The sequence below is a fragment of the Schistocerca cancellata genome, chromosome 2, assembly GCF_023864275.1.
Source record: "Schistocerca cancellata isolate TAMUIC-IGC-003103 chromosome 2, iqSchCanc2.1, whole genome shotgun sequence".
Lineage (NCBI taxonomy): Eukaryota > Metazoa > Arthropoda > Insecta > Orthoptera > Acrididae > Schistocerca > Schistocerca cancellata.
Window position 1 is genome coordinate 864,304,957 of NC_064627.1, and position 16,004 is coordinate 864,320,960.

Here is a 16,004-nt window from a genome sequence, read left to right on the forward strand (position 1 = left end):
TCAAGTAGCTTTTGAAATGATTGTTGAGGTAGTCCAAGACTAACCGTGTTTTACTGAATTTCGATGTGCTTCAGAAACAAAGCTCACTATTAATTTCAGTCACTAAATTAACTTTTGATTTTCCTGTTTTATTAATTCTTTTGCTAAATTAAGTCAGAGTGTAGCAAAATTTATTACTTCTGACAAACTTTCAGTTTTCACACTACACGTGTCAACCTTCAGTTGCCACACTTCTAGTGCTAATTATATGTGTAATAACCTTTCTTTTTCAGTTACTATAGTAATTGTCCTTAGGACTGGCGACCGTAATTTCCCCCAAATCCCAAATACCTAATTACCGCTAGTTAATTGTTAACGTAACGGCCGCACATTTACTTTCTTTATTAACTTGACCCCTTTTCAAAATTAATTTCCACCAGTTTCATTAGCATTTTTCCTTTCAGTTAGATGTAACCCTTTCCTCCCTCTTTACCGACAGATTAACTTCGGTGACGATTGCTTTTCCAAAATTCCCATTAGGTACACGCGGTTTCATTTTTCACGGTCATTAAGGTCGATAAGTGAGGGGGAGGTTACACACTACTCAATTACAATGCAAGTTACTCGTGATCAATTTGACCTATTTTGATGCGGTCTGCACCAACCAGTTGCAAATTTAACACCATAAATTAGTCTCTTAAGCTACTTACTGGATTATGTACACATTCTTTCTAAATTGATTGTGGTCAGTAAAATAACACAGCACCGCCACATCTCTGTTAGGGTGTGGAAACATGTCACCTTGTTGGATGAACCATTCGTAATGTTGACTGTCATGTCCAGACATGCTGTCAGGCAGCTGGACGGCTGTTTGAAACATGCGTTGCACCACAGACACAAGCTGGTGGGGTCAGAATTTTGCTGTGCGGAACATTCATCCTTGGCTTCCATTGAACTTGTGGTTTGGCTTCCATTGAACTTGTGGTAATAATCAAAGCCACCACGACAGCTGTGGACTGTGTGAACATTGCTGCGAATCACATGCATCACTTCATGCTTGCTGAAAAAATATCACACTACTGACCCATGTCACAGTTAAGTTCCTACTCAAAACTTCTAGAAAAACTCCTCTATGACAGGCTTTTAAGTTTCATAAATAAATATGCACCTCTTACAGTACAACAATATGGTTATAGACAGTCTAAATCTACACAGACAGCAATTTTCGAATTCTTAGACTACATTTGAAAATCCCTTGATCAACATAAATTTTTCTAGATCTGTCAAAAGCCTTTGATGTCCTGGACCATAACATTCTGCTTGAAAAATTAGAAAGACGAGGAGTAAGAGGTGTAGCACATAGCTGGTTGTGTTCATACCTAAAAAACCACAAGCAGAAAGTATCACTTCAGTATGAATTCAACAAAATGAATAAAACAAGAAACAACTCCTTTCTTTCTAGCGAATTACCAATAAAATATGGTGTACCACAGGACTCAATCTTAGGTCCACTACTCTTCTTGATTTGTGTGGACGATTTAGTTGAATATATGAGTCCCAAAAATACTATCCTGTTTGCAGATGACACCAGCATATTGCTCACTGGATCGAGTGCAGAAACTTTGCAGTCCACAGCAGAAAGATCTATGAAAAGACTTTCTGAGTGGTTCACAAAAAACAAACTCATTATAAATACTGAAAAAACTGTATGTGTCGATTTTCATTTAATTCCTCCAACTAATCAAATGTGTATTCAAGCATAATTAAAAGTTATCCCCTAGAAAATGTAATTGTTACAAAATTTTTGGGTCTATGGGTTCAGCAAGACTTAAAGTGGGACACACATATAAATAACTTGTCTAGAAAACTATCATCTGTGTGCTATGGCCTAAGAATTTTAAAAGCTACAACAAGCAAAACAACAGTACTGCAGGCATACTAAGCACAGTTCCACTCACTAGTCCGTTTTCAGGGGATACTCAACTGGCAGTGTAAAGGTTTTTAGAATGCAAAAAAGAGCTCTAAGAATAATTTGTGGCCTTAAAAAATGGAGTCCTGTAAATCCCATTTTACCGAGCTTGGTGTTCTAAATGTTCGAAATTTATTCATTTATGAAACTATCCTGTTCACTAGGAACTACCTCCTGAAAGCAGGCAAACTGCTACAGAACAAAAATGTACACAACTATAGTACCAGAGGGAAATCAAATATACATCTAAAATATCACAGAACAACCACCTATAGGAGGAGCATAATTAACATTGGTGTAATACTACACAATAAGATACCAGAGGAAATAAAAAATGCTAATCATCCAATATTTAATGCTAAACTAAAGGCATTTCTAGTAAAGCACTGTTTCTATTCTGTCAGAGAATTTCTGAATACATAACAAAATTAATTGTAATAGGTACCTGTTTTTAATTTGCCTACTATTTTGCTAATACTATGTATTATTGTAACTTATCTTTGACCTGTTCAATATCAATTGTACAATTTGTGCTGTATGATAAAAATGGACCAATAAAAAATCAAATAAAATCAAATGTCTTTCCCCGCATGATGACATCTTCCAACAGGGTGTCTGTGTATACGGCTAGAATCATGCCACAATGATTTGAGGATCATGATACTGAACTCATATTGATACCTTGGTCACAGCATTCAGCTGACGTGAACCCAATGAAACACGCCAGGGACACTATGGGGTGCCAGCTTTTCACCCTGAGGTGCTCCGATGGACATATTGCAGTTTCCTTGTGGACCTAACCATGACCTTTTTTATGGCTATTATCAGACTTATATCCAACTGCAGTTACATTGCTGTTAAGAGAAACTAGAGCGCAGTTTTAATCTTAAATTCATAACTCATCCAATGACTCTTCAGCTATGCATCATCATACAGATCATAACATGACTTCTTTTTAATCATCATTATAGTCCAGACAAGGAACATCGAATGAATCTCAAAAGAACATTTCATTTGCTTTCTAACACAGGGCAAACTTCATTGTATGGTTTACCTCACTGGGATAGGATAAGATAGGGGAAGGAAAATTCATTTATAGAAAAAAGATAGGATTACAGGAAACTGCTACAGTTGTTGTTGTTGTGGTCTTCAGTCCTGAGACTGGTTTGATGCAGCTCTCCATGCTACTCTATCCTGTGCAAACTTCTTCATCTCCCAGTACCTACTGCAACCTACATCCTTCTGAATCTGCTTAGTGTATTCATCTCTTGTACCTCCCTCTATGATTTTTACCCTCCACGCTGCCCTCCAATGCTAAATTTGTGATCCCTTGATGCCTCAGAACAAGTCCTACCAACCGGTCCCTTCTTCTTGTCAAGTTGTGCCACAAACTCCTCTTCTCCCCTATTTTATTCACTACCTCCTCATTAGTTACGTGATCTACCCATCTAAACTTCAGCATTCTTCTGTAGCACCACATTTTGAAAGTTTCTATTCTCTTCTTGGCCAAACTATTTATTGTCCATGTTTCACTTCCATACATCGCTACACTCCATACAAATACTTAAAGAAACGACTTCCTGACGCTTAAATCTATACTCAATGTTAAAAAATTTCTCTTCTTCAGAAATGCTTTCCTTGCCATTGCCAGTCTACATTTTATATCCTCTCTATTTCGACCATCATCAGTTATTTTGCTTCCCAAATAGCAAAACTCCTTTACTACTTTAAGTGCTTCACTTCCTAATCTATTTCCCTTAGCATCACCCGATTTAATTTGACTACATTCCATTATCCTCATTTTGCTTTTGTTGATGTTCATCTTATATCCTCCTTTCAAGACACTGTCCATTCCGTTCAACTGCTCTTCCAGGTCCTTTGCTGTCTCTGACAGAATTACAATGTCTTCGGCGAACCTCAAAGTTTTTATTTCTTCCCCAGGGATTTTAATACCTACTCCAAATTTTTCTTTTGTTTCCTTTACTGCTTGCTCAGTATACAGATTGAATAACATCGGGGAGAGGCTACAACCCTGTCTCACTCCCTTCCAAACCACCGCTTCCCTTTCATGCCCCTCAACTCTTATAACTGCCATTTGGTTTCTATACAAATTGTAAATAGCCTTTCACTCCCTATATTTTACCCCTGCCACCTTCAGAATTTGAAAGAGAGTATTCCAGTCAACATTGTCAAAAGCTTTCTCTAAGTCTACAAATGCTAGAAACGTAGGTTTGCCTTTCCTTAATCTAGCTTATAAGATAAGCCGTAGGGTCAGTATTGCCTCACGTGTTCCAATATTTCTATGGAATCCAAACTGATCTTCTCTTGACCCGTCCTGGGAGAAACAACTAAATAAACAACTAAATAAAAGTCTTCCCAGTTCTGCCACTGGTTATGTAAGGACCATCATATCAGCAATGGCTGTATGTGCCCTCAGCGTAAAATAACATAACCACTCTCCAGGTTTGGACAACAGATGTCTTAAATCCTTATCTTCAATTGAAGCATTAAACAGGACTGAGATTGCACAGAATCCACTACTCATATACCTTCCTTTCACAGGTGTTGATTCACATAACCGCTTATGAAATGTATATACCTATCGCTGCATATTGGTATATCTACATATATACTCCGCAAGCCACTACACAATGTGTGGCAGAGGCTACACTTTACTACTACTAGTTGTTTCCTTTCTTGTTCCACTCGCAGATAGAGTGAGGGAAAAAAGACTGTCTGTGTGCCTCTGTATGAGCCTTAATTTCTCGTATCTTATCTTTGTGGTCCCAATGTGAAATGTACGTTAGTGGTGTGAAATGTATGTTGGTGGCAGTAGGATCATTCTGCAGTCAGTTTCGAGTGCTGGTTCTCTAAAATTTCTCCATAGTGTTCTTCAAAATGAATATCTTCTTCCCTCCACTTGAGTTCTGGAAGCATATCCATAATACTTGTGTGCTGATCAAACCTAATGGTAACAGATCTAGCAGCTCGCCTCTGAACTGCTTCGACGTCTTCTATGAGTCAGACATGGCGTGAATCAACACACTCGAGCAGTGGCCAGATTCCAAGAATGGGTCACACTAGTGTCCTATATGTGGTCTCCTTTACATATGAAACACACTTTCCTAAAATTCCCCCAATAAACCGCAGTTTCACTTTTCCTGCCTCATCATCACATGCTTGTTCCATTTCATATCGCTTCACAATGTTATGCTCAAATGTTTAAACCACATGAATTTGTCAAGCAGGACACAACTAATGCTGTATCTGAACATTATAGTTTGTTTTTCCTTGTCATCTGTGTTAACTTACATTTTTCTACATTACAGACAGCTGCCACCCATCACAAGAACTTGAAATTTTATCTAGGCCCTCTTGTATCATCCTACCATCACTGATCTTCAACACCTTCCTGTACACCACAGTATCATCAGTGGACAACTGCAGATTGCTGCCCATGCTGTCCTCCAGATCATTTATGTATTTAGAAAATAGCAATGGTCCTGTCACACTTCGCTGGGGCACTCCTGATGTTACCCCAGTCTCTGATGAACATTCACCATCGAGAAGAACATATTGGGTTTTATTACTTAAGAAGCCTTAGAGCCAGTTACATATCTGGGAGCTATTCTGGATGCTCCTACCTTCATTAACAATCTGCAGTCGGGTACCATGTCCAATACTTTTTGGAAATCTACAAACATGGAATCTGGCTACTGCCCTCCGTCCATAGTTTGCAGTATGTCATAAGAAAAGAGCAAGTTTGCACAAGCAATACTATCTAAAGTCATGCTGATTTGTGGATATGAGCTTTATGGTCTCTATGAAATTTATTATATTCAACTCAGGATATAATCTAAAATTCTGCAGCAAACCAATATTAAATGTATTTGTCTGTAATTTTGTGGGTCCATTCTTCTACCCTTCTTATACACAGGAGTCACCTGTGCTTTTTTCCAACCGCTTGGCACTTTGTGCTGGTGTAGAGATTCACAATAAATGCAAATTAAATAAGGGGCCAATGATGTAGAGTAATCTTTGTTGAACTGAATTGTAATTCCATCCAGTACTGGCCACTTATTTTCAAGTCTTTCAGTTGCTTCTCTATGCCAGTGATGCTTATTATTGTGTCATCCAAACAGGACTCTGTGCGATGGTCAAACAATAGTATGTTTCTACAATTCTCCCGTGTGAACAATTTCTTAAATGTGGAATTTAAAATTTCAGCCTTCCTTTTGCTATCTTGTACTGCCAAACCAGACTGATTAAGAGTGACTGGATGGAAGCGTTAGACCAACTTAGTGATTTTACATAATGCCATAATTATTTTAGGTTCACTGGCAGGTCTTTAGCCAAGGTATGATGGTGGTAGCTGTTGTGTGCTTCGCACATAGATCTTTTCACAGATGCACGAATATCTACTAATCCTTGCCTGTCATCATTTGTGCATTGGACCAAGTGTGCAACAGCCTTTGCTTCCTCAGCATTTTCTGAATTTCGTTGTTAAACTATGTTGGGTCCTTTCCATCCTTAACCCACCTAGTAGGCTCATACTTGTCCAGAGCATGATTTACAGTCTGTTAAAACCTTGCCCATAATTCCTCTGTTGTGTCCATCATTCTGGAACAAAATGATTGCAGTTCATTGTCTAAGCGATATGCTAACAACTGCTTATCTGCTCTTTCTAGCAGAAACACTCTGCTAGCCCTCTTGACTGATTTATTAACTTTCATGACCATAGTCACTATGATGACATTATGACCACTAACCCCATCTCTATACTGACATTATTGACAAGGTCTGGCCTGTTTGTAGCTACAAGGTCCAAGGTGTTTCCATTGTGTGTGGGCTGCTGAACTAGCTGCTCAAGACAGTTTTCAGAAAATACATTGAAAGTACTTCACAAGACTGTCTATCTGCACCCCCTCCAATGGATCCATAAACGTCCCAGTCTATGCTTGGTAGGTTAAAGCCACCACCAACTAGTATCGCATGATCTGGGTATTTATGCACAACTGACCATAGATGTTCTCTGAATGACTGTAGAACTGTCAGAGCAGAGTCAGGTGATTGGTAAAAACATTCAACAATTTACTTGGTTTCACATAAACCTGTTATGCGTGACCAGATAACTCTACTATCACACTCAGTTTCAGCCTCAATAGAGACAATAGTTTTGTCGACTGCAATGATCACTCCTCTTCTGTGGCATCTAATGTGTCTTTCCGTTAAGTGTTCCAAGACTAGCTAAATACCTCAGAGCTTTTTACTTTGTGTTTTAGCCAGCTCTCAGTCCCAAGAATAATTTGAGGTTGAGAACTTTCCTGGAGAGCAGTAAATTCGGGAACTTTGTTACGAATACTTCGACAATTTACTGATAATTCTTTTACAGTCAAACTGTCTTTACCCTGAACAATCTGATTTCCCTATCTACATATCGATTAGTGAGTGTTCATGAGAGTACCTCAAACTACCGCCTAGCCTAAAAAAAAAAAACATGTGCACAGCACAAGGACACTGCTACCCGAGTAACTGCTTCCTTTGTGTAGTGCTCCCCTGACCTCCTATCAAGTGGAGTCCTACAAATCCACATCCGTTAACAAATTTCCAGAAACCTGCAGTCAAGATCAACACAGCGACGATCAAGCATTTGGTTGAGACCCTCCACTCGGCTCCAAACCAAAGGACCCCAATCGACTCTGGCAATGATGCTGCAAATTCTGAGCTCTGCTTGCACCCTGCGCACAAGGCCAGCGATCTTCACCAACTCTGCCAGCCACCTGTAAGAACTGAGGGTGGTCTCAGGACCCATACGGCAGGCTTCGTTGGTGGCAACATGAGCCACAACTTGCAGACGACTGCATCCTGTATGCTATAGTCCAATCCACGAACGGTGGCAGTTTGTACATGTTGAGACACAGACGGGTATTGCGTTGTTGAGAATTCCAAGCAACAATTGCGGTATGCACATGCGCATGCTACCACTTGAAGAAAGCCTATATCCTGCAAATTTTGTCTCTCGCTTATTTAAGCAGAATTTATAACTTACCACCACAATCAGTGATGACAACTCGCAACAAATTGAATCAAAATTCACTAAACAACTCACTACAGTCACGTTTAATTCTGGCATTAGCTACAGAATTCATGGCAGAATGCTCAGAACATACTTAATGCTCATTGGCTGTTGAAGCATACGTGATGTAGGTGAGCAGAACAAGCCTAAACTTGACCACCATCATTCGTGACTCCAACTATAGATAGCCACAGGTAAGGCAGCCTCCACATCTTGGATGGGACCTCCCCCCTCCCTGGCAGACATAAAGAGTGTGAATTGGCTTTCTTTCCAGCCCAGAATACTATCTTCCTAACCGAGCGAGGTGGCGCAGTGGTTAGACACTGGACTCGCATTCGGGAGGACAACGGTTCAATCCCGCGTCCGGCCATCCTGATTTAGGTTTTCCGTGATTTCCCTAAATCGCTCCAGGCAAATGCTGGGATGGTTCCTTTCAAAGGGCACGGCCGATTTCCTTCCCCGTCCTTCCCTAATCCGATGAGACCAATGACCTTGCTGTCTGGTCTCCTTCCCCAAACCAACCCACTATCTTCCTAAGGAGCTCCATAAAGCACCTAACATTGGAGGCCCCAATAACTAGCAAACCCCTGCCCACTTGTTCCTCCTTGGATGTGTTCCTCCTCGGACGCTGCTGAGGAAACAGTCACCTGTTCATTCCTAGGGTGAATATGAGGCCATAAGGTCAGCCTTCACACTGGCCGTCCGTCTCAAGCAACATGAATGCATTTCCACCCACCACTCACCCTGTGGATCCACTGCACCAGAGGGTGCCTTGGCCGTAGAGCCCTTAAGCAAAACAAGTGACACCTGAGATGTCCCATGCAATGCTCCAGAATCTGTCACCGCTACACTCCAAGGCAGTAGCCTCAAGGCAACTGATTGCAGCTGTTTGTAAACTGCAGCCAGCTGCTCCTGCGTCCGTACACAGCAGGCATACATCCTACCAGCCCTAGCAAGACTAACTGAAGAGTGACCAGTAAAAGCTGGCATAAACCTATATAAGCAACTTGTTACCCTCCTGACGTGTAACCAAGGGATGATGATACCAAAATGAACTATGTAGCTGGCTGTTCAGAAGAAATGACAACTGAGGTACAGACTGCTTGAATTTACACTTACAGCTAGCAAGAAACGCAAGACTAAACTTCTTAAATATCAAAAAACACAAGCAATTAAACAAATATATACCATTAAGTAAACACAGGAAAAGCTAAATATGTAACCTGATGCTCTGGAGAAGTGTGACAGGCGACAGCTGGCATTGAACTGAGCGGCTAACCACTCATTAGAATGGTCATTAGTCTCAAAACAAACAGCTGAGTAACTGCTGCACTGCTGACTAATGGGATATACACTTGCAGAACACGAGATTAAACTCGAGCCTCTGAGGCTGCATGGCTACTGAATATTTACCATTTGCAAAGGTCATGGAATCAAGTAAATAAAGCAACATTAGTGATTTCTGTGGCAGAAAACTATGCTAGAAAGTAAACTCACTCAACATAAAAGATCGAAAAACGCACAAACTCTTAGAACAAAAATATATAGCACTACTAAAAACAACTAAATAAACAGCTACTGTTCACCTCTGCTCAAAAGTATAGTTCACGCAGAATACTGTAGCTGGTAGATGCGCAGACAGCAGGACACACATGGGGAGAGCTGTAGTGGTGGGGGCTGTGGGCAGGTGCTGTAGGGAAAATGCTGAGTACTGGAAGGGGAAGTCCATTCTAAATTGAAGCCTACACTCACACTTTTTGTAAATATGAGATTGGTGATAGACACCTCCACACAAGTCTAAAGTAAAATTCAATATGTTAGCTAAATTTCATACACAACAACATATTATGTAATATGCACCAAACACAAAATGATAGCAACCCCAGTTTTTCATTGAAAACCTCTTTCTTACTTCCACATGAATATCACAATCATAAACCTGACACATAAAGCTGCAAGTAAAGCAAAACTTTTTTACTGAATAGTTTCTGTAAAATCATTTGAGAAAGATTGCAGAGTGTGCGTCTTGAGTCTGTCATCGCTGACTCCCCAGAAGGTGGTGAAACACTTTCACCCTCCCTTTCCAAACAAATGCATGAACTCACCCAAGCACTTTGGACAAAAATTGGTCACTGCACATTAGCCACTGTATCCTGCGCAGACTCGATGTTAAAACAACTCTAAACTAAACGATGTAAACAAATTGTGTACAACCGATAGATATGCTGCTGCTGCTAATCTCTGCTCTGCTCTGAGGCTGGACGTCCACTGAACATTTACTATTTGCAGAGGTCATGGAATCAAGTAAATAATGCGACACTAGTGACTTCTGTTATGGAACACTACACTAGAAAGTAAACTCACTTAACACAAAATATCGAAAATATGCAAACTCTTATGACAGCATATACCTCCAATTTCTTCTCGATAAATTTCTTAAAAATCTTATTATTACTGTTCTATTGCACCAGTATATTCATGTCCTTCACTAGAGTGCAAAACTGGAGTGTTAACTGTTTATTAAATTTGAGTTTACTCTGTCCTGTGTAATGTATTCTCCATGGTCACCTATTTCATAACATTTACTACTATCCAGACCAGCCGGTAACATCTGGACACCATTCTTCTTTTTTTGCTAATGAACTTATTCCACTTTGCAGTGTCTTCAGTGCTAGAGGCTGAAAAAAAGCTGGAATACTTCTCAGTTTTACGTATTGATCAACAATACTTCTTCTTTCAACACTTACTAAATTCGTCATCCCAACTGCGCCCACCTACCTTGCATTACCTGCACATAATAATAAACCATTTCCCTGACAATATGCTATCTGAAACTTAGCAACTAATAAAAATGTTTACTAAATGTTACAATCACCTTTTATCATTTAGAAAGACTGAGAGTCTAACCCATCATTTTCCCCTAAAATGATGTGTTACAGCTCAAGTCTTCGCAATGAAATTTGATATAATGTTTGTTAGCTTGCTTTCTACAGAAAAGTAGTGTGTAATAGTCTTTTAACACATCTTACAAACTGTGTTTCAACACTTATGTACAGTTGACTCCATCTAACAGCTTTTAAATTATTATTTTTTTCCCCAGTTCCTATAGCTTACATAAAACAAAGGAATTTCCTTAGAAGGCTGCATGAAGCTTGTGAATCTCCAGACACTGAAATTTGCTCCAGTTCTGTCAACCTTTTAGCAAAGCTTTTGTTCCTTCAAGAAAAATTACGCCTAGCAAATTCCATTACTGTAAGTATTGAAAAATTATTTTTGAAGACTTTTATGGGCTCCACTGAACACTCTGTTGATTATGCTATTGTCACCAAGCCAGCAGAATGTATAATACTCCAGTGTTTACCAGACTCCAAGAAGTAATCTTGTTTAGATCTAGAGAAAGGAAAATGTAAATAATTTCTTGGAACATGAATAATTTATAACAGTGCGAATTTAAATTGACAGCAGAAAAATTTCATATGATCAAAATGAGAAATGGTTTACTTGTAATTATAATTATATATCCATTTACTTCGTATAACATCTTTCACATCATTGTTGATTTAAAAATGTGAGCACCTGCTTATTAAACAGTGGACAATGGTAGATGGAATAACAACAAAGGATAGATTGCTACTCACAACATAGATTTTATTTTATTTATTTATTTTGAGTTCTGTAGATCCATATGATATATATATATCTCTTGATATAGAAAGAGTTAAATTTTTACAAACTATTGTTTAGGGTACAAGTACATTGTCCTTATCATATAAATAACAGGAGGAGATAAGCTAACATATAACCTTATGTATGAGTTATTGTACTTGACTTCTGAATGAACATACAGTTATACATACATTTCAGTTTTAAATTACACTATAGACAGACAAAGGATGATGGTTAGGCCATAAAGGCCACAAAAATACTCAGGAGGTATTATGCATTTTGGCGTAGAAATTCGCCTTTACTATAATATGATCCATTTAGAAGGAACTGCCTCAGCTTTTCTTTAAACTGGGGTATGTTTCCAACCTGTTCTTTAATTATTGGTGGAAGGGCATTAAACTCTGGGTGCCACTGTATAAAACCCCTTCTGCACCATGCTCTTTGTTTTTAGATCATAATAAATATCAAGTTTTCTTCTGGTGTTATAATTATGGTACAAACTATTGGTTTTAAATAAGTTGCTATTTTTTGAAACAAAGCACATCAGGGAAAAATACATGAAGTAGTTGTTGTAAAGATTTGAAGATCTCTAAATAGATTTCTGCTTGAGTGCATAGAATGTACTTAACATGTAATTTTTATGGCTCGTTTCTGTGCATGGAACACTTTTCTTGCTATCAGTTGATTTCCCCAGAATATTATACCATAGGCCATAAGTTGATGGAAATAGCCGAAGTATGCTGTTTTTCTTCTGGTCAACTCCCTACTGTCTGATATGATTCTCAAGGCAAATGTTGCTGAGCTTAACCTTTTGCACAGCTCTTGAATATGGCAGTGCCACGTAATTTGCTGTCTGTATGTAGACCGAAGAATTTGGAGGACTCAACCTTTAGAATCTTATGTTCATCCATTTTTAGATTCATTTCATTGGTAACATTTGTATTACAGGAAAAACAAACATAATTTGTCTTTTTTTGTAGACTGATGGAAATACCATTAGTTTCGAACCATTTTGTCATATTTGCAAAAGTCTTATTTACTATCTCATTTGATACATTCCCCGAGGGATTATTAACTACTGTGGTAGTGTCATCAGCAAACATGGTGATTTTCCCATGCTCTGTGCATAGTGGCAGATCGTTTACAAATACTAGAAAAAGAAATGGACCCAATACTGAGCCTTCAGGTACTTCAGTGGCAATGGAGCTCCAGTCTGAAGACACCTGTCCACCATGCTGCAGTCCTTCCATGATTACTTTCTGCTTTCTACCACACATGGGATTCAAGCCATTTGCTTACTTTTCCACTCATTCCCAGAGTGTTGGCTTAATTCAGGAGAATATGGTGACTTACAATGTCAAAAACTTTTGACAGGTCACAAAATATTCCAACCATCAGCATATTATTATTTATGGATTCTGAAACATTGTCAACAAATGCATGTAGTCCATCCTTGTTTGATTTCCCTTTTTCGAAAGCCAAACTAGCTACTACTGAGGGTGCTGTATTTACTAAGATGTTCAACCATCGGTTGTGCATCAATTTCTCTAGTACCTTAGAAAAAACTGAGAGTAAAGAAATGGGTCGATAATTTGTAGCATCAGTCTTTTCTCCCTTTTATAAATTGGTCGTATGAGTCCATATTTTAGCCTGTCGGGGAATATGCCTTCCTCCAGTGACATATTACAAATATGTCTGAGGACTGTACTTATTTCTCTACAATAGTATTTCAATAATTTGATGGAAATGTTATGAACCCCAACAGAGTTTTTACTTTTTAAAGACAGAATTACTTTTCCTATTTCTTTCACTGCTGTTTTCCGAACACGCATCTCTTCTATTTTGTTAGTTAAGGTGTTAAGCACGAATTCTGTAGCTTTCTTTACAGAATCCAGGCACCCCATTTGATTTGTGACTGTGATTGTTGACAACATTAGCCACTATTTCAGGATCATCCAATGTATTGCACCCATTTTTTAAACTAGTAATCTGATCTTTTCCCAGTCTCACTTTTCACATATTTCCATATGGTTTTCATATTGTTATCATATTTATAAATTTCCTCTTTTAAGTACATGCCTTTTAATTTCTGTATCACTTTCCTTAATATCTCAGAGTACACTTTAAATTGCCTCATCATTTCAGTATTGTTAGCAATCTGGCTGACTCGTACATTTCTCTTTTTGTTTTATGTGAAACTTAAAGCCCTGGGTAATCCATAGCTTAAATGTAGTGTTAAACTGGTTTTCTCTGACTCCTTTCTTTGGAAACACTTCTTTCAAAAACACTTGTTACTTGATAAATAAATAAATTAAATTTTGTGTTAACCTCTGTTGAATTAAATACTTCAGACCAGTCTACTAACTGTAGCTTCTGCCTATATGCCTCCATTGTTTCTGTATTTATTGGTCTCACCATTTTCCAGATGGATTTTGGTTTCATCTTAAGATTAAACTGAGGGATAGCAAGAAGTATAGCATCATGATTTGACAGTCCATTGAAAACATGACTGACTGTCAAGCTGCTGTGCCTAGACTTATCAACAAAAACATTGTCAATTAAAGTACTAGAATGGTCAGTCACCCTAGTGGGAAATTCTGCTATTTGCACTACATTGTAAGAGCTAATCAGTTGCTCTAATTCTATTCTGTCACTACACTCAGTCAAGAAATTTACATTAAAGTCAACTAGTAATATGATTGAAATGTGTTTCTTATACAATTTTGATAAAATAGCTTCACTCTGACTATGAAGTCTTTCACGATGGAGTCCTTGCATAGAAAGTTCTCGGTTTACTTGCCGCATCAAATTTGGATAAAATCCCAAGCTTTCGATGACTACCTCCGTCATCTTCGTCAGGGGTAAAACTGACCGTCAGTTTTACCCCTGACGAAGATGACGGAGGTAGTCATCGAAAGCTTGGAATGTTATCCAAATTTGACGCGGCTAGTAAACTGAGAACTTTTTATGCATAGCTTCACTCTGTTTGAGATAGATTCTGAGATTCCCTGTAGGTGCTCTGTAAATTGACAATATTACAACTGGTCTCTTATTTGCTGTCAGCTCTATACCGCACACTTCAAAGTGTTGCTCAGTACAAAAATTGCTTAAGTCTAGGGCTCTAAATTCTACATTATTTCTAATATAAATCACTGTTCCATCCCTCTCCATGACGGATCTACAGTAATGGAATGCTACACTGAATCTGTTGATGCTCAACAAATGGTTCAAATGGCTCTGAGCACTATGGGACTTAACTTCTGAGGTCATCAGTCCCCTAGAACTTAGAACTATTTAAACCTAACTAACCTAAGGACATCACACACATCCATGCCCGAGGCAGGATTCGAACCTGCGACCGTAGCGGTCGCGCGGTTCCTGACTGTAGCGACTAGAACCGCTCGGCCACCCCGGCTGGCCGATGCACAACATTTGAATACCACTAGTCACATGGTGTTCAGTAAAACACAAGAGTGTCCAATTCCTTTTCATATTCAATATCATTTATAGCCATTATTAACTGGTTTATTGAATTTTTAAGTCCTCTTAGGCCTATGTTCTGGTAGAAAATTGTGAGAGATTTAGGCACAATTAAATTTGAACCATTTTCAGAGTTAGGCTTATTAGGTATCAGGGTACCTTCACTGAGGACATGAATTGTTGGTTTGAGCTTCTGGTATGCTACACCCTCTTCCTCTGTGTGAGATTTATTAGACACTATCTTGTTAACTGGTTAATTCTTAGGAGGTTCACTGTGAGCTTTGCAGCGGCTCTCAACCTCATTTAGAGATGCCAAGTTTTCTCCTTTCTTAGAGGAGGGTAAAAAATCCTTATTCGTAGATGTATTCTGCCTTGGCCTTAACACTTACAGATGTTCTTGGTGGTACTTTTAAGACTGGATCTGCTGTTGTCCTTAGTGGGTCTTCTGTAGTTACTGCTTCTGGTTTCTAGTGCGCATTTCTTGTTGATGTATCTGGAACATCTTCAGATGTGGAACTTGGTTGATCCGCTACTTTTGAGCTAGATGCTACTGCTGATATCACATTCCAATTTAGCCTTTGGTACTTTTGTTTTGCTGTGTCTTCTTTGAGGGTTGAGGGGGAGTGGAGTTCTTTCTTGTGGCTCCTCATTTATCTTTCATCACTGCCGAGTTGGATAAGTCCATTTTTGCTGTTAATTTTTCTTGTGTTTTCACTGTCATATTTGCTGAAAGGTCTTCACGTTGTGTGTAAGTTAGAGCTGGTATCTACAGATTGGCACCTAGTGCTAGCTGTAAATGTCTACATAATTTATCTTTGCCTTCCATTTGTAAGT

The 16,004-nt window shown here is 38.8% G+C and overlaps 1 protein-coding gene across 1 annotated transcript in view; it reads left to right on the forward strand.

The window, feature by feature from the left end:
* Positions 1-16,004, forward strand: part of LOC126159431 (meiosis inhibitor protein 1-like) — a 207,630-nt gene that overhangs the window by 162,314 nt on the left and 29,312 nt on the right. The window contains exon 11 of the mRNA XM_049916537.1: positions 11,125-11,276. Coding sequence (XP_049772494.1) covers positions 11,125-11,276 — 152 coding nt within the window. The remainder of the gene's footprint in view (positions 1-11,124; positions 11,277-16,004) is intronic.